Source organism: Danio rerio, chromosome 19, assembly GCF_049306965.1.
Source record: "Danio rerio strain Tuebingen ecotype United States chromosome 19, GRCz12tu, whole genome shotgun sequence".
NCBI classification, from domain to species: Eukaryota; Metazoa; Chordata; class Actinopteri; order Cypriniformes; family Danionidae; genus Danio; species Danio rerio.
The window spans coordinates 9947501-9967842 of NC_133194.1; the positions used below are offsets into that span (position 1 = coordinate 9947501).

The window sequence follows — 20342 nt, forward strand, 5'->3', positions numbered from 1 at the left end:
GCGGATGGGATACAAGGGCATTGGACGTCCCCCTCAAGCACTCTGTTGCCGGGCAGACAAAGTCCTTCAGCTGAGGATCTGCATACATTGAGGATGGACAGAGGGAGAAAAATAAAACAAAGGAATGATTGGGGTGAGCGACAAAGAGGGAAGAAATGACAGGAGGAGGGGGTGGGGGAGATAAGTTGTAAAACATTAATAAAAAGCTCAACATTAACATTTTACAAAGCATCGTTTGCATACTTCTGTTGTATTATTTCAGTTTTACAATTTGTAGTTCTTCATTTGAATAAAACTATTGAAATTTAAAGGACAAATTGTGTCATTTAGAGTTTAATTAACTGAGTAAAATAAACCAAAAGAAAAGAAGATGTGGCATGTTTTCAGAGATATTTATAGTCTTTTTTAGACAACACAGTATCAATGTTTTAACCCTTTAGCTGCCCCACCAGGGGAAAAAAATTGGATTGCAACTCCTATTGTCGCTAGTTAAGACATGCAAAGCATTTTTTTTCAACACATCCCATAATTTCTAAAATATCAACCTCTACCAAATGGTTGATACGTCTGTCTATGGTAAAAGTACCGAAATTAATCCACACGCTATAAAAAATCAGAAAATCTGAAGTGTAAGATCAATTTATTTTAAAAAAATAATCAAAATAAAACATTTTTAACACAAAATAAATCACTTTATTTTCTGAAGACAAAATATTTCAGATTCTCATTCAACATGTTTTCTTTTATACAATAAACCCAAAACCAAGTGTAATAGTGTAACATGATCATGTTTCTTTGATTTTTTGTAAACCAACACGCTGTGTGTGTAAACCATTGTTTAAAATGATTATAGTTTAAATGATTTGAACAGCCATGATTTAAAACAGTTAAAACATTGTGAAGCGTTTTGGTAGAGCAGGCAGTTAAAGGGTTATTAACTTCAGAAAATTAACATTCAATATTATTTATTAATATTAATAACATTGATCGTCTATCACAACACATAATAAGAGTTGGTATTCTGACCAATTTTTAATTTCTGCGATAGTAAGCTCTAAACAGTAATATTTCTATTTTAATTTTGGAAGAAATGTTAATAGACCTTTATAGAACAAAACAAACATTGACATTGTATTCAAATCTAAAGCTAATTAATCTAATAAATGCAGAGAAACTGAATTTTCAAGTGGTCTATATACACTGAAATAAAAAAAGTTTATTGATTTTTTTGTTAAGGTAAGAGGTTTAGTTAGGGTTGATGTCATAGGCTAAAGATAATCAAAGTTATAGACTAGCTATTGGTTAACATTTTAAATGGAATATTATTTTTGTACAGGAAATTATTTAAATCAAATGTTATTTACAGGAGTCCTATTAAGTGCATTTTATCACCATCTTTTATCACCAGAACCTTTTCACGAAACAATCTCTGACGCATTAATAAAATACACTGAATAAAATAGTTAATTGGATTTACTCTTTTTTTTTTAACGTAAGTGGTTGCCAAAGTGGTTTATCAAATAAATCCAATGAATCAGTTTTTAAGTACACACACACACACATACATATACATATATATATATATATATATATATATATATATATATATATATATATATATATATATATATATGTAGGCCTATATGTATGTATGTATGTATATATATAGCAATTTTTTAAACTGATAAATAATTTAAAAACTGGCTCAGATAAGGGTGGATCAAATTCAGCATTGAATCCCACGCATATCATGCTGCTGTGGAAAGTTTAGCATGAGCAAATGAGTGCTGAGCAAATGTTCCACTGTTCTGACCCTGAACACTGCACTCGCTTTTTGTTTTGCAGACGGGGGCGTGGCCGTAGCCTCATATTTAAATGAGCCGTGTTCCGTAAATTAAAAGAGCTGATTGACCTCAGCATCGCTATTAAGCCTTTTTTTCGGTCTTGTAAACTTTTATGGTGTATAATTAAGCCACATTAAATACATGTTGGGCATGTCAAAATAATTATTTTTAATTAGCCTAATAATAGATGATTTATGACAATAAAAACTACATTTACATCTATATATTTGGCAGATACTTTAATTTATACAATGCGATTACATAACATTAGGATGTATACATGCATGCATAATTTATTAATTACTTTCAATTTAATTAAAAATAATTAATATTTTTAAAAAGAATGTTCCTGTTTAGCAATTTTATAAAAATATTAAAATAATTTTTCTCTCACAAAAGGCGTTTTTATTTTCACACCCACAAAAGTTTTAAATTCAGTAAATGTATGACATCCATTATGAGCCATTGTTAATTTTAAATATTGGAGTGCTTCACATAATAAACCTTGCTTTATTTTATTAATACGTCAGACGTTTAAAATAACACCTTTGCCTAATATTTTGCGAAAAAAGTTCTGAATGATGATAAAATTAATTTAACAGGATTCGACTTAAATAATATCCTGTAGGAAATATTATTCATATTAAAATATCAACAGGTTAATCTATAATTTTGATCATTATTAGGCTACGGCATATCACGCCTAATTAAATGCATATTACGTCTGTAAAATGTCTATTACGAACTATTGGTCGGATTTACTTAAATAACATTAATTTAAAACCCAATTCTACTTTTAAGATCGATACATTTGATTTACGTGCTAAATTATCAATCCTGAGGTATTAATTATGAATTCTGAGTACCCAAGGTTATTAAAAGGACACGACGGTGTTAGTAGAAACTTTTTGCTAGATTTATATTCATTTAATAGAATTTGGGTAAGCCTATGTTTTGCTGCATCAATCTAGGGGTGTTAAAAGCCCTTGTCTTCACGCACATCTGCTCGTGTCCATGACAGACTGAGACGACACTAACAGAACATCAACAGGTTGAAAATCCCTGGTATGAAACTATCAAGAGTTGTTTCCTTCCCTCCGACTATTTGTTGTTATTATTTGCACATCACTAAAACGAACAAAATGATGCATTATCTAGGTCAGGGGTGTCCAAACCAACACTATCTCACTATAAGAAAGTTACTATAGCAAGCCTAGTGAGTCCTTGATTAGCTTCAGGCGTGTTTAATTGCGGTTGAAGTAAACTACGCTGGACGGTTGCCCTCCAGGACCGAGTTTGTACACCCCTGACCTCGGTTTGTTGTAACAGCGTGACATTCAGGATTGTCTCCCTCTGCTGACGATCATTTGTAATTACACTATTTGTTAACTAAACTACAACTGCCAACAAGTGGTCACGTTTTATAAAGCGCACTGTGATATTTGTAGCTTTTGATACGTAAACTGGCCAAAAAGTTTTAGTCGTAAATAGTTTAGTGTTTAAGAGCAATTCGGTTTTTTTTACCTTCATCATTAAAGGGATAGTTCACCCAAAAAAACTAAAATTCTGTCATTTACTTATCCTCCACTTTTTCCAAACTTAGAATTTCCTTCGTCTGTTAAACATAAATAAATATATTTTTTTTTCCCTGAAATCCATTGTGTTTTGTTCCTATATAGCTATTTCAACAGAAGAAACATCAAAAGTTAAGAAATACATCAGTGAGAGTAAATGGTGAGTAAATTTTCATTTTTAGGTAAACTATCCTTTAATCGTTTTTATTATGAATTTAATTATTAATTTGAGCCACATACAGACTCTGAAAGATCTTTCTAAATTCAACAGCATTTTTTGTTCCCATATTGATGTAAATGGCTGCCTTTTCAACAGAAGTGAAAAATAAATAAATAAAAGTTTAAAACTATTTCCGTGAGAGTAAATGGTGAGTCCATTTTCAATTTTGAGTGAACTATACATTTAATTGTTTAAATTATTTAATCATTATTTGTTTTTTATGTTACAGAAGGATTTTGGATTGCTAATCTTTTTTTGTTTTTTACATCTATGGGAGTTTTTTACCTTTTACTGGCATTGATGGTTTCATAAAAATGTAACATTTATGAAACCTTTCTGTTGCACCAAAGGTTTTTCACAATGAAAAGTTCTTTAAAGTGTTTAAATGTTCTATGCACAAAAAGGCTCCTTTAAGATTTTACTGAAAAGTTTACTGGAGAACTAAAAATCCAAATGTCATTGAAATCCTTTTTGTCTTTTTTTATTATTTCACCTTTTAGATTGTTAAATAATTGTAACAATGTTTAGCTCTTGCTTCTTTTTCATTTCGATAAAAGAAAAAAGGCTATTTTAAAACCAGTTTCCTGGAATGTTTTGTGTTTGCGAGTGTGCCAGCATTTTTAAAATATTTATGTTCTTACATAACATTAGAGTGGAATTAGATCCGTCTTGGCATACTGCTCAATTGTGGCCTATTGGTCAGAAAACATCTAGCTGTACCATTTGAATTTCAATACATTTTCTATTTTGCTGCTGTGTTTAACTAAACGCATACACTTTTATGCTTTTACACTTTTAACCCTGATCTGACTCAAGAAGTTGACGCTACGAACATCCACTTGTGCCTAATGCAATCAAACACAACTGATCCTTGAGGTTAAGCAACAAAAAACTTGAAATATAAGCTGGTTATTACAGCACATTTTGTAAGCCTAAATTAAGGTAAAATCGCAATAAAATATGTAAATCGTGCTCCAGACCCAGACACGGTGTGATCATTAAGACTTATGTAAATAATGTATGTGAAAGTTTGTAGTTTTTTAAAGAATAGTTCACCCATAACTGAAACACTGCTGACAATTTACTCCATGCTTGCTTAGATTTTTGTTCTCTTGAACACAAACTATTTTAACCATTGCAGGAAGTATTGATACCCACTATATAGGGCAGGGGTGTCCAAACTCGGTCTTGCTTATTTTAGTTCCAACCCAAATTAAACACACATAAACAAGCAATTGAAGCTTATTCTAGATATACTAGAAACTTCCAGGCAGATGTGTTGAAGAAAGCTGGAGCTAAACTATGCAGGACACCGGCCTTCCAGGACCAATTTTGGACACCCCTGATATAGGGGGAAAATACTTTGAACTCAATGGCTACCGGTTTTCAACATTATTCAAAATATGTTGTTTTGTATTCAACAGAAGAAGGAAACAGATGAGAGTGAGAAAATTATCATCTTTGGGTGAACAATCCCTTTAAGTCACAGGTGTAAAACTCCTGGAGAGCCGCAACTCTGCACAGTTTAGTTCCAACCCTAATTAAACACACCTGATCAAACTAATAGAGTCCTTCAGGCGTGTTTGAAACCTACAGGTAAGTGTGTTGGACCAGAGCTGGATCTAAACTCTGGAGGGCTGAAACTGAAATTAACACCCCTGATTTAACTAAATCAAGGGTGTCCAAAGTCGGTCCTGGAGGACTGGTGTCATGCAGATTTTAGCACAAACTTGCCTCAACACACCTGCAAGGATGTTTCTAGAAAGCCTAGTAAGAGCCTGATTAGCTAGCCCATGTGTGTCTGATTGGGGTTGGAAATAAACTTTGCGGGACACCGGCCCTCTGGGACAGAGTTTGGACATGCCTGAATTAAATACTCTGCAAACCAGAACAGAGTATGCAACAGAATCACTTGTAGATCTCAGTCAACCGAAAGTGGAGCTGGAACAAATTACAGAATGTTTTGAGTAAAGAAGGTATGCAATGTAGCACCAAATGACTATAGAAATTTAGATTCAGATGATTATAATATTCTTTATACAATTCTGTATTCCTGCATTTTGTTTACGATTCTGCAAAAGTCTCAGTCATAATTAAAATAACCTACATCTACAAATACAACTTAAGTAATTATATTAGTTATGCGATTAAACGTCTCTGGTTTTGCTTCGAGAGCAATTACATATAGTGTGCTACAATTCAGTCACATAAAAATAATATGGTGTAAAAAGGTTTATTTACTACATATGCACTGATTTTGAGATTTTGGCTTGTGAAAAGCATTTGCTTCACAGTACAACTCATAATTGAACTTAAAATGATGTGTGTACTTGCATCGTAGTAGTATACCTGACTTAGATTCATTTAGCTTCTTTAGGCATTAGTTGTTTCCATGAAAACGCAAAGAACATCACGTTTTATCTCAATTAATGCTAATTACAACATGGCTTGAACTTATCTTAAGTCCTGCATTCTAAATTAAAGAGCCAATTACCATTATTAACATGATATATGCAACGGTTGAGCTAAGACATGCTCAAGCACACTAGCTGACTCAAAGGGAAAATTTGATTTTTTTTTAATGCTATGTGAGAAGATTGCGGTTTCTAAAACTGAGTGTGTGTGAGGCTTAGTTTTAGGATTTTCCCATTAAAGTAAACAGAACTGTGTCTTGGATCCCCAAAAAAGCTGCCCAGAGTTGCTGCAAATATTTCAAGTAAACGAACGGACTTGTATTTAGTCAAGACTAGTTGCAGGCATTCAGCTACTACAAATTATCTGTGCGTGTTTTAACGTTGAACACATTTTATTGTTAAACATCAGTGTGCGCGAAACCGTTAAGATCAAAGAAATCAGTCACTGAAGCAACTGAGATGAAAAGACTCAAAGACATCATGGTTGAGACTTCACACCCTCACACTTTTTTTTTCCAAACACATCTTTATTTAAGTCAGTACAGTAAAAGCCTCCAGGAACTGAGGGAGGCCATGATGATTCTGCCGGACAGCTTCATTTCTTCTGCATCTTCTTCCACTGTTGGTAAAAACGACTAGTCGCTGTACACCTCAGCATTTTACCTCAAAGTGGTAAAGATTAATTTCTCTACACTGCTGGTTTGTCCAAGAAAGACGATAACGAAGCTGAACTAACTATTAGCGGTACATTAAATTCTATGTACAAAATAAGATGTGGTGAATTAAAACTATCAGCTTTGCATAACAATTTAACTTGATCATCAGTAGAACTTAACTTTGGAAGTAAAAAAATATTACATATCAACTTTAATTAAATCCAACAAAAAAACATTTCTTTCCCGAAGACATTCGCGAGATACGTGCGTTAACATACTAACTAAGGGAAAGGACATTTTTGTATTAACCTTTCTACTATATTTTCCATTGAACTAGATACAAAATCTACAGAAGTTAAAGAAGATTTAATGAAATGAAATAGAATAACCACCTCTTGTTTCGTCTGCCTTCAGATTCCATCTCATTCCCCAGCATTCCTTGCCAGACATTCTTTCCATTTCCCTGCTCCAGAGCTCCTTGACTTCATCTGGCCGCACAACTGCTCACGGTTTACATGTCTTCATGTTGGAAAAGAACAACTTGCTCGAGAGTTTCTAGTGATCTGGATGCATCCCCTTGGTTACTTAAATAAATTTGTTCTTCTCTATTGTAATTCTGTAAGGGTGTTCGACACCTTACACTTGCCTCATTGTCCAGAGCAACCATGATCTTACTGACAACCCATCCACTTCTTTACTTGCTCTCTGTGACATGCACTTGACACCAAAGCAGAAGAATCACATGAGACACTTCAGTAATGTGGAGGCAAGTAAGGTCTTTTGGGTGGGTAAAAGGGACCCCTGACTCTGGGAGGCCCACCAAATGGTGGGCCAGGTCGCTTGCCTCTTGGAAACGGTGGTTCATGGTGAACCGGGGGTGGTCGTCGAATTGGCCTAGGGGGAGGATAGTGTCCAGGGTGTGGTGGACGAACATGGTGTGGTGGTGGAGGTCTGTGCTCCATGTGAGGAGGAGCCCTTGGAGGGGCACGTTCTTCAGGGTAATACTCTTGTGCATGAGAGGAAACTGAGTGCATGTCATAATGAGAGGGAGAGGGGCTACGTTGTGGATGGTCATAGTACGTGTCAGCGTATGGATCTTCAGGCAAAGGTCGAGGAGGACTTTGGGCTTCATGATAACTCATTACCGGAGGAGGACCACCAATGTGGTGATGGGGTATACTTGGAGGGTGTTGCAGAGGTGCCCTTGGTGGATGTTGATGGTTATAGTCCATGGGACCATTCGGTGGGATTTTGGAAGCATGGTGTGGTGCATGAGCAGAGTGAGCAATCCTGTCCCCATGTGGATGGAAGGGTCCCTCCTTTGGAACCTCATGAGACAACTGTTCATAATCAGACTTTGCTGGGATATATGAGCCATCAACACCACCTCGTTCTGCATCACCAAAAGGTCCCGGCAAATCCCTGGTGGTGTGTGGTGCATTTGCCCTCAAAGAAGAAGCTGCAGCCATGAACTCTTTGGGTGGAGGTGGAAGCTTTGGGATAGGTGGGAGAGGTGTGGTGAAGAAGGCAGGTGCAGTTAGATTCGGTCTTTGATCTTTGGAAAGGTATGGGTCTCCACCATATGTGTCAGAGTTGGGCAACACATGCCTCTCTTGACCATCTTGATAGGCATAGCTACCTTCCGCTAGTTTAGGATTTGGTGCCACATTATGGATTAGAGGGTTTTGTCTCATATCTTGAAGCAGCATACTGGATCTTTCAGTGGCTTCTAGACTCTCTCTTGAAGATTGTTGGTTACTGGACATTAAAGAGGAACGCATTGCTTCCATGCGCTGATGACGCTGAGCTTCTGCCTCAGCAAGAGAGGGTACAGAGTCTTTTATTGATGCAATCGTCTGGTGAATCTCTGGAGCTTGTGCATCTGCATGAGCAATTTGGTCCTGCCAAGACGAAAGTTGACAAGTTGATTTAGAGTCTGTGGATGCTGTTTGTCCCTGCTGATATGGGAATGGCTCTGATCTGGGATCATCCATAATTTCATCTTGTGTTGGTGTAGCTCCAGCTTCATCTCTTACAGGGGTTCCACCAAGGTTCTCTGCACTTGCTGAAGGACTATCAACGGTTCCCTTGGGCCATGGCAATACAGAAGGAAAGCCCAAATTAAAGCCTTTCAGTCCTGGGTGTACTTGGAGAAAGGTATCAATCTTGGAGTCCAGAGTAGGGTTGAAAGAAGAGTTAGGATTTACTTTCTCATTCACCACATTGGACTGCAAAGTCGAAGGAGCAACATATCCTTGTGAAGTGGTGTCACTAGTCAATGGGACACTAGTTGGAGTAGGTATGACTTTAGGAGGTGTATGAGATTCTTCTGTAACAGGCGTGGTCAGGGATTGCTTTTCAGAATTTGAATTTGTAGGGGTCTTTGCAGCTGGGTTGTTTAACAAAGAGGACAGACCTGAAAGGGAATTGCGGAAAGAAAAAGATAGGAGTAGGGGCACAAAGGTCAGCAGATTTGTTTAAAGCACACACACACACACACACACATTGTTTAAACACGTTTCTTTTCTAAATATCATCAGCTGAATCTGATAAAACTATGCAAAGTTTTATATAATATGTAGTTTTAAGTCAACATGAAACTAAATTCTTAACTCTTTAACTTCGATAATCTGAAAATCTGAATAATTATTTAATTTAATTTTTTTTAAATAGCATGATAGGGACTCACAGAATAAAGATACAGCTGAATTTGAGTTTGTATTTGAATCTGGAGGACTACTCTGCTCCTGAAATGCTACCTACCAGACATCAACATTTGGTAAATACAGATCAAGCTCACCCTTAGGAAGATCTTTATGTCCCAGTGTCTACGTCACTTGCAATGCTTTATTTATTTTTCAGACTGACTGTTAATTCTCATAACCTTTATCAAATTAATGCTCACAAGATTTACGACAATCTAAGAAGAAAGTTGTTGCAAAGGTTTAGCAGTTATTATATTTTAATGAAATATAAAAAAGTTAAACATGTCGAACAGAAATCTTTAGGAACTTCACGATTTTATATGAATTCTGAGGGTCAGGATTGGATTCCAAAACTATTCTTCACCTACATTTTTGCTATTTCTTTACATTTCACTCAGAATTTACCCAGAGCTTCACCGAACAAAATGTGTTTCTAGTTCACACCCGCATAGGTCTGCATTGTCACAATCTAGTTTGAATACAGAACCGATTCTGAACTTCTGACAACCGATTCAGAATTGCTAGATTAAGAACAAATCATTTGATTGATTCTTTTTCTCCCACCCCTATTCAGAATAATGTATTCTGTTCAATACTAGCGTGCATTTGAAACTTATGTTGACTTAAAACAACCCTTATCGTGTAAGAATTTACTATCATAACTTTTCGGCTCCTCAAATAATCTTGCATTTCCAATTCTCACCATGAAAACCCCCAAGGCTTTGTGTTTTGGAAAGAGCACTGAGCAGAGTGTTGGTGTTGATGTCCACCCTTGAGAGAATGCTGGTCAAAGGGTTGGCTGGAGGGGCAGGAGTAGTAGGAGTCTTCTGAACTGAGGTTGGAGTTGCAGGTACACTCGGGGAAGACCGAGATACAGGACTAACTCCAACAGCTGCAAAAGGGACAACATAGCTTAAATGCATGACATTGCATACAAAACTCATTTGTTCCATAACGTCACATGATATGCAATCAAGTGGTATGAGCTCTTATTTTACTTTTAACGTTTTTTCAACGCTTCAATGACAGATTCCTTAAAAAAATACAGGAAAGTTGTTGAAGAATATGAGCAAGACACCAAAGGCAACATTTAAGCTTGTATCCTTAATTATGACCAGTCACAGTTATGATATTAAATAAGCTGTTTTAACCTGCATCTAACATGCTGTACAAATTAAATAACAATATCTCACCTGAGTTCTTCATAACATTTGTGAGTGTGCTGAGGATGGAGCTGATCTTGCCAAGATCAACACCAGCAAGGTTCACTGGAAGTGTCTGTGTGGTTGGTGTGGTGGGTGTAGTTGTTGCTGCTGCTGCTGTAGTTGTTGTTGTTGTTGTTGTAACAGCTGTAACTGAGGACTGAGGAGCTAACTGGGGAGCTGTAGCTGGTGGTGTTGCAATCTTCTCTGTCTGTGTGACTTCATTTGTTGGCAGGGACTCTGTGACATTTGGAGTGACAGGGGACTCTTTGGACACAACAGTTTGGGCTTCACATTCCTCTACTGTAAAGAGGAAAACAATAAAATGATTGATTCTACCAATGAAAGAAATCAAAAATTATTTTGCCAAGGTTTAATGGTACCTATAATGGCAGGTGTTTCTGTCTCCTCTGCATCCGAGAGCTCCATATCTTCTACGTCACGATTGTCTTTGTCTCCCATAGAGACACTTGGTGGTGGGGAACCTCCAGAAGATGAGAGAGGGCTAGGAGCATCAGCCAAAGCAAACAGGTCTTCTTCCATTGCCTGCCCATCCAGGTCTGGGTCTGGGGTACCAATTCTTTCCAAAGCATGGAAGGGGGACTCAGAACCCGTAGGGGAAGGGGCGTCTTCAATAGGGGAGGGAATGGGCGAGTCATCTGGATCAGGTATCATTGTCTTCTGTGCATCAAGCTTCCGCTTAAGGTGTGAAACTCGGTTTGCAAATGTCTCATAAGCCTAGGATAGGCATGTTTTAAAGAGATATCAAATTAGTTCCAACTATATTTCATTAAGTATACATTAATAATACTGGAATATCAACAAGTATTAAGCAAAAAGAGTATACATTATTGTTTAAATGTCTGAGGTTATGCTGTGTTCACATCAGACGCTGCATGTGTGGATAAATCATGATATTCGCACGTAAATAAATGCGTAAACATTTAGAGTTTACGCATCAAATTCGCTTTATTCGCACGCCAAATTCAGTTCACAACAGTCGCAGATTTGCGTCATGGCCAGGGCTTCTGCCTATTGACTCTACATTCATTGCTAAATTACTAACATTGATTTTATTGAGAGAATAGCTGTGTTTTATTTCCTTTAGTAAGGCTAAAAAACAGCGTAGAATTGCTCGACATTGTGTTTGAGTCCACTAGATCCTTTCAGAGGTAAACCTAGCTCTGTGAGCTCATCAACTCCTCTAGAAACTATACCTAGATAATGGAAGCTTTCAGCGGTGCTTCAGACTGAGCCGAGCCAAGTTTGATGAACTGCTGCTTGGTGTTGGCAAGAGAATTTCACCTCGGGACACCAACATTTGGCACTACGTCATAATCACTCTTCTACAACGCATCGCTAATGTCCGCTAAAATGCATCCACACGCAAAAATCATTTGTGCCGCCTTATTTGCGTGAAACATGCTGCAGGATGTCTAGTCGAGTCTTTGCATTGACTTAACATGTAAATCACTCGCGCTTGATGCTTCATCCGCATCTGGTGTGAAGGCAGCATTAGAAGTAGAGAGAGAGTTTTGAATTTATTCAATTAATCTCTGGCTACTTCATGGCAAAACTAGATCAAATTTACAACATTTATAAATATCACTTTTTATAATAATAAAAAAAACTATAGAAATACATCAACAGCAATAAAGAATATATAAGATAAAACACATAATAGTAATATACAAGATAAAAATCAAAACAGTTCAGGTTTACTTTTGATAAAAATAGCACAATTTTAGAAAGATTAACAATTAAACACATTTAATTTAAAGTCCAGATAAAAATTGTTATCTGATAACATAACAAACAGGGCATTGCTGTATGTTTGTATGTTTTCTAGGGTTAGAAAGCTTTTAAAGAATATTGCTGTGTGATGCAAGCAAGGGACATTGTATTCATTTTTTTTTTACATGGCGAAAATAATCAATTTCTTCTTCATTTAATTGGATAAAAAGCACTTAATGCTCAAAACCCAGGCCTAAATACATTTTCAATTATAACCACAAAAAAAAATAAAAATAGAGTCAACCTTGCAGAACCAACAGCCACAACCGAAATTATACCAAAAGTTAAATATTTTAGTTATTATGTCTAAAAACGTTCATTGTACAAAACCATTTAGGTATTCTTATATTAAAAATAAAAAACCTAGTTGTCACAGAAAGGACACTCAGAATAGTCAGGATGTATTTTTGTTTTTGTTTTTCAAATTCAATTGTGGCACAATGCAGCAGAAACCACTAAAAGCATCAAATGAGCATTTTGTCATTTCATCTGAAAGTGCTTATATAAAAGAGTTTCTTTAATTTGTGGACTGCAATCATGAGTCTGCTAGAAAGCCTGGGCCTGCTGTAAGTGAAGAGAGATTAAGAGCTCTTATTGAAGCCAACGGAAATAATTAGATTTCATAAAGTCCTTTTTGGAAATATACATAAAACAACATTTTACTTATTTCCTACTCTAACATTTAATTTGAAATGACCTTATGGTTTTCTACATTGTTTCTAGACTAGCAGCGTGGAGAATGTGGCAAAATCTGGCAGTGTGGCAAAAAATGCCTCAAATTAAAAATTGTAAAAATCTTTGCTATTATTAGCACTATTAGTCATTAAAAATCATTTCAAGCAAAAATAACACCAATATGATCTCTGATACTCACTTTAGCCACAATCTTGACCTCTTTATATTGCATCTCATAGAATATGTCTGCGTTCTCCAGAGCTTCCATCAAGGCAGGGCCTTTTTTAACCTCTCCATCGAGAAAGGAAACAAACTCCTGTAGCTTCATGCTTCCATCTTCAAAGTCCTTAGAAAACCTTTTACCTCCTGCTTTGTCTAAAGAAAACCAGAAAAAAACGTACACACAAGCATGAAGACAAACACTGAAATAATGGAGGATACAGATCCACTTGTTACAAATTCAGAATATTACAAATATTTTGTTTAAGGACCTTTCAGTTTCTTCAGAGCCTCTGTGCTGCACACATCTACTCTCATTGCAGCTAATTGTTTTTCTTTGAGCTCAATTTCATCCATCGACTTCCTGTACTTGGACAGATGCTCGATAAACGTTGAGGGCTGATGGGTAAATATGAAAACAAGTATGTTAGAAGACATAAAATTAAAAACTATAATTTAAAAACATTTTGCTTGAGCCAAAGGGCCCAAACAATTAATAAATTCTGAGTATCAATTATTTACCACAAATTCAGCAACAATCTTAGACTTCAGGGCTGATTTAGAGTTAACTGGAGCTGGTTGAACTGAAAAAAAAAAAAGTGTCAGGAAATCATAAGAATTTTAAAAGTCTTTCCTTTTATTACAATGAAACAAACAGTTTTAGCACATCCTTAAATGTGTAAAATCACACCTTTCACTGGTTCTTCTTTCCGAGCCAAACTATTCCTCAGTTGACTGATGAATTCCTCTGAATATACATTTCGTTCTTCCCAAATGGACAGTATCCGCTCCACTGACTTTTTCACTTTAGCATCCTTTGTGGCTCTGAAGGTTAAATCACAGACATTTACAGAGATTCACATTGTTAAGCAATTCACACAATGCAACACAAGTCTGATTTTGGAGAATAACTTTCATTCAATGTGTCATATTTAATACAGCATTTATAATACAGGATTGGGTGAAGCAGTGGCGCAATAGGTAGTGCTGTCGCCTCACAGCAAGAAGGTCGCTGGTTCGAACCTCGGCTCAGTTGGCGTTTCTGTGTGGAGTTTGCATGTTCTCCCTGCCTTCGCGTGGGTTTCCTCCGGATGCTTCGGTTTCCCCCACAGTCCAAAGACATGCGGTACAGGTGAATTGAGTAGGCTAAATTGTTCGTAATGTATGAGTGTGTGTGTGAATGTGTGTGTGGATGTTTCCCAGAGATGGGTTGCGGCTGGAAGGGCATCCGCTGCGCAAAAACTTGCTGGATAAGTTGGCGGTTCATTCCGCTGTGGCGACCCCAGATTAATAAAGGGACTAAAGCCTGGTTTATACTTCTGCGTCAAGTGACCGGCGTGACCACGCGTAGCTGTGCATTTATACTTCAGCGCGGTCTCTGTTGGTCTGCATTAACACTTCCGAAAAACTAGTTGGCAGTGAGGTGTAAATGTTTCTCTGTGTCGAGTTTCTTCTCTGCTGTTTTGCTTTTCCTGAACACTTCCTGGATGTATAAGTGGCTCAAACTCGCTCATTTTGAGGCAGGAACCGGCGGACTTGCAACAACTTTAACTATGAGGTAAACACAAAACTAAACTTTCCATCAGGAGTTCCTTCACGGGACTCCACACTTGTAAACAATTGCTCCATTGGGCTCTTGTCCAGCTCGCGCCATTCGCGTGGCTCTCAGTCCCACCCAGACTCGTCAGCGCTACCAAGCCGACCAATCACAGAGCTTGCGCTACGCGTCGTTGCGACGTGTAGTTACAATTTTTGAGAGGTGCACGTCAACGACGCCGACGGCCACGGCGTAGGGCTATGCATCAGCGCCGTAGCATACGCCGGCGTTTGACGCCGAAGTATAAATCAGCCTTTAGCCGACAAGAATATGAATGAATGAATAATACAGGATTTATAACATAGTTAAAAGCACTTTCGCATCATACAAAAGTACTTTTTCAGTCATTTTAAATTATATGTATATGGAGATTATTCAACTAATGCCGAGTTTAAACTGCATGATTTTAGCCCCGAATTTGACTTGGTGACAGTTTTTGAGAAATTTCAGACAAATGCCTAAAATCACAGGTAAATCGGTGATCGTTCATGTGAGTGAAAATCACACAGTGTGAACTATCAAGTCAATCTAAGAGAATCGCAGATGAGTCGCCAACGCCTGTGAGATATTCGGTGTGCTAAATATCTGGAGCTGTCGACGATTCACATCATGCCATGTGAAATGTGTTCTTAATGAAAAGTTCAAACCGAGGTAAGCAAAATAATTACATTTTCTACTCCACTAAAGGCCACTTTCTTATTATGTAGTAAATAACAAACTACATACTACGTGACCTTGTGTTGTTTCCACGCCATGTCTTGCGAGTTTGGACAAAGTTGTTGACGATTCTTCCTTTTGAAAAGTCATGCAGTGTAAAACCCCGTCGCCAATCAATCTTGTAGTGTAACCAAAGCAGCGACAAAACGTTACCCCAGATAGACATGCAGTATGAAAACACCCGTGACACGACTACTTTGAAAATCATGCAGTCTGAACTCGGCATAATACTGTCAATCAGTTTACTTTGGAAATCATATAGATTGTTTTGATTGAGCTTGCCATATGTCAATCATTAATCAATTGTTTAAACTGTGAAAATGAAAAAAATATCTGGTAATTGGATTGGTTTATGGGTCGGGGCAAGTTTAGGAACAGAAAATAAATACACAATAAGGCAATACAGAGCTGTGCATCATCATTATATCAGTGAGAGTTTGACCGGTCCTAGTACTAAACCTTGTGTTACTCCATGCTAAACCTGAGGCAGACATGACAACTCTGCATTTTTTCTGCTACAAAAAGCGGACCAATGAGTATGATTTGAACAATACCACTGTAATCCCACTACCGGCACCAAGAGTGTTCTATAAAAGAAAGTCATCTAAAAAGAATGCTGTGGCCAATGGTGCAGCGCTAAGGTCAGAGAGAGTCCAGAGAAAAATCATCTGTAGCTCTGATGAGTGCAATTTCAGTCCTCTGAAATAGTATAACCCTGGCTAAAAGTCTTTGCAAGAATTAAAATGTGAAAGATATTTCTTTCATTTTGACAGATTGGAGACACATTTATATAGAACTAAAACCACTAAGAAATTAAGTGTCCTGCAGGCATGCAGTGGAGACATAGTCTGTGCTTGAGTGTAATCAGGTTAAGGTCACACTGACGAAAGCAATCTCACCTGATGAGGTGCATAGCTTCTGGCAACAGATCAGTGAAGGTGGTGCGGTAGACTATGGCATTCTTCCTTTTACAGTTCTGAATGACATCATTCGCCAGATAGAAGAGATTGAGTCGATGTGATGCATCAGCTGGGGAAAGAAGGAGGAATTGTTTAACTTTATTATAAAACAATACGTTTAATGGTCCATTTACAATAGCAAGACCTTTGTCTAATTTTTGTGCAGATTAGGCATGGGACGATAACCGTTTTCAAGTTATACCGCGGTTTGGAAAAGTCAAGGTTTTTAAAACTGCTAAAATTGTCTGTGATACCGTTCCTAAGGTATGTGTTTTATTTTTGTGTGTTGTGAATAAATCTGTGTTTTTGAAACTAAGGAAGAAGCAGAAGCCGATGATTCATTTGAATTGTTTACTGCTTCAAAATATTTAAAATGTTTCTCAAAATAAAATATATTGTGTTCGAAGGGAGAAAAGTTTGAGTTTTTTACCCAGACATTTAAAAAGAAAATATCTTAGATATTTGCAGTAATCACAATACCATGAAACAGTGATATTTTTATCCAAAGTTATTATACCGTCAGAATCCTGTACCGGCCCATGCCTAGTGCAGATTGCTAAACCATAATGAAGCGTTATAGTTTATGCCAACACAGGATATTTTATAGGAAATGACAAAAAAAGTCATGCTACAGTCTCTTTATCTACTGTAGCACGTGCTGCACATACTTTCACCCAGCCAACAGTATATGGAGACTTCATCACCAAAATAAAACAATTACAAACTGTTATAAACTATTCACATTTAAAATTTAATTCACAAAGCTGGGAGGAGGTCAGTCCAGACTCTCCCCAAGGCCCTGCTCTGGTTTTGGAAATTCGAAAACAACCTAAAACAAGCGTGGCGGATAATGCCAATAAAATTTTAAGTGTGTTTTAACCAGCATAATAACAGCTTTTGGTATATTTGGTAAATAAAAAATAAAAAGTTAAATTTATAAATAGCGTAAAATTACCAATTTTATTTACATTAAAATACATAATTGTCATTTTATTTAATAATGCTTTTTATTTATTTTTTTTAGCAGATTTTTACTGTTTTCTTGTTTGGCATGGGCCGGTATATGTTTTGATGGTGTGATAACCTTGGATAAAAACATCACGGTTTTATAGTATCACTTTATTGTGATAACTGCTCTAAAATAAGTTACTTTTAAATGTCTGGGTTAAAAAAAAGTTTTTCTCAATTGAACCCATTAGATTTTATTTTAGGAAACATTTATAATATTTTGGAACAGTAAAAATGTCAGGATGAATTTTAAATAATTAATTGACTTCTGCTTTCTTACTTAGTTTCAAAAACACAGATTTCTTTTTCAACGCACAAAAATAATAAATAAAAAACACATACCTTTGGAACGGTCTCACAGAGAATTTTACCAATTTTAAAAATCTTGACTTTTTCTTTTATAACTTGAAACCGGTTATTGTCCCATCTCTAATTCTTGTCTAAGATTAAAACAATAATTTTTAATTTAATTATTTTTATTATTAATAACAGATTAAATAAGTATAGAGAATTCAAGATTCTTCCAACCAATTGAAGATTCTGAAATAACTATTTTTTTAAGTCACAATGGTAATTTTTTTCCAAAAGCATTCAATATGTAACGTCATCAACTCCTTTACAGAAAGTAATATAAGGCAGTACCTAATTAGAAATGTATCAGAAACCCCATCTAAAAAAAGTATTGTTCAGGAAAAAAAAGTGGCAAAAGATTAAGAAAAACACTTTTACTTCTAATATATAAATTAAAGGCATGATAATAGTCATTACACTTTAATAAATCACAACAGCAGAAAAGTTTTCTTTTTTTAACCACAAATTGTTTCCATAATCTTGAGAAATGAGATTAATGCAGCTTATACTGTCCAGAGAGGAACATCACATGCTTTCTAGGTCCACAAGACAAAATAAAAGTGTTCTTCTACATACAGTTTGCATCAGTAATTATTAATTTAAATCAAGTGTACCTTATAATATATTAATAAAGTTAAAGCTTAAAGAAGCCAGATTACAAAGCAAGTTAATTTCAACAAAGAATTTAAAGCAGAGTATTGACAATTTAACAACAAAACACTAAACTAAACCCTTTTATCTGGCATCGTAACACCCAGCTGTAAATTAAAAGAAATTTTGCTTCAGGAACAGAATATTTAAATCAAAGAAACTGGTCGAAAAAAGATATTTGATACAATTGGACGTTAAAGGGATACCATATATCCCATGGGTAACATGAGCTGAAAAGGTCCTAGTACTAAACCTTGCGGTACTTGTGATCAATAAGGTGATTTACTGCTACACAAACTGATAGTGTGGGCAGATAAGAATGCTTTGAACCATGCCAATGATTGACCAGACTAAACACAAGCACTCGCTCAGCATTGCTATTTTGTAACAACACTTCACCTGATAAATTATGAATGAAAATAAAGCGTCTTGGTTATAGTTCCATTGTAATAAATACATTCTAACAACTTACAAGATTAGAAAGGTATTTAAAACGAGTTTTCTACCCTCATACATACGCTAAGATCTAAACTGTTGTGCTCTTAAAACTTTGTGTATATCTGCTTATCCCAACATTCAATAACTGCAAACCTCCAGCACTTACATTGTGAAATATTCAAAAAAAACAACGACAGAAACAAAATAGCTCATTAGACATCAACTTCACACACTTTAACTGCACGAATACTTCAAAACCATTTTTTCTCTCGACAGTTCTTTGAGCATTTAAAACAGCATTTTTGCTCCATCCATCCTTCACTGACTTCACAAATATCAAAATTACAACATTCAGCTCATCTCAAACGATCAAGAACTGCACGAATTTTCACAATATGAAGATTACACAAGAAAAAAACTGAAAACATGCTTTGTAGGAGAGAAATACACGTGTTCCTCAGATTAGAAATAGTGGTGTTTTATGTGACTGCAATACAGCAGTTTCTGAACATCTCACGTTTCTTGTGGTCAACTGTTACACAAGTCATGCAGAACACTGACTAAAGTAAATAACATCCTGACCAACAAAATACCACAAACTGATTCCAAAACCTGAAAACAAGTAAGCACTTTTTGAGCTTCTGGTTTCATGGCACTCAAGAAGTCCCTTTAAGTCACCAATAAAATTAAACAACAACAGTTTTTTTTGTTTGTTTCATTTCCAAATGTTCAAATCACATTTAATCTTCAGAAACTCCCCTCTGATTCAAGCCCATCCCTTGAAGAATCGTCAGTCTAGAACGATCACTCATTGGCTCCTGTACTAGTCAGTGGGGATTCATTCGCTTTTTTGTTACACTTTTCCCCATTCAAAACTATACGAGTGACACGTTGTGTGTATTCTAGTCGATGACTCAAGTCAATAGGTTTACTGAACGTGGCGTTAAGGCTGAGAACAAGGCCTTTAGGCAACACAACACACTTTACAAGATAAGACTCATTAGTAATGACTAGGACTACACCGAATATGCGTGTGCAGAATTCCGCAATTTCTGCAGATTTTTAGCCCATCATTGATTCTGTTTGTTTACTTGTGTAACATTTATTCAGTTTTTAAATTTATCTCAGTAATATTACTGACTAATATGAAAATATTCATATGATTTATTTACAATATAGTTTGTAATCTTTTCAGTCTTTTAGTAGATTATATTATATGAGAGACTTGCTTTGTTTACTAAATAAAGTGGATGTAACTGGATTTGCATTGTAAACATTAAATACAAGTTAAAAAGGTATTTCTTTTATTTAATATTTT

The 20342-nt window shown here is 36.1% G+C and overlaps 2 protein-coding genes across 4 annotated transcripts in view; both read right to left on the reverse strand.

Annotated features, from left to right (window-relative positions):
• celf3a (cugbp, Elav-like family member 3a) overlaps positions 1–8003 on the reverse strand; it is a 79070-nt gene extending 71067 nt beyond the window's left edge. For all 3 annotated transcript variants that reach the window (XR_012394712.1, XM_068215181.1, XM_068215179.1), the window contains exons 1-2: positions 7101–8003; positions 1–78 (exon numbers count right to left, since the gene is read on the reverse strand). The exon at positions 1–78 is cut by the window's left edge and continues 12 nt beyond it. The gene's annotated coding sequence lies outside the window, so the exon portion shown is untranslated. The remainder of the gene's footprint in view (positions 79–7100) is intronic.
• rprd2a (regulation of nuclear pre-mRNA domain containing 2a) overlaps positions 6559–20342 on the reverse strand; it is a 32722-nt gene continuing 18938 nt past the window's right edge. The window contains 9 exon segments of the mRNA NM_199922.1: positions 6559–9124; positions 10117–10305; positions 10607–10918; positions 10999–11353; positions 13284–13459; positions 13576–13702; positions 13826–13887; positions 13995–14128; positions 16517–16646. Of these exon segments, the coding sequence (NP_956216.1) occupies positions 7461–9124; positions 10117–10305; positions 10607–10918; positions 10999–11353; positions 13284–13459; positions 13576–13702; positions 13826–13887; positions 13995–14128; positions 16517–16646 (3149 nt within the window). The 3' untranslated portion in view covers positions 6559–7460.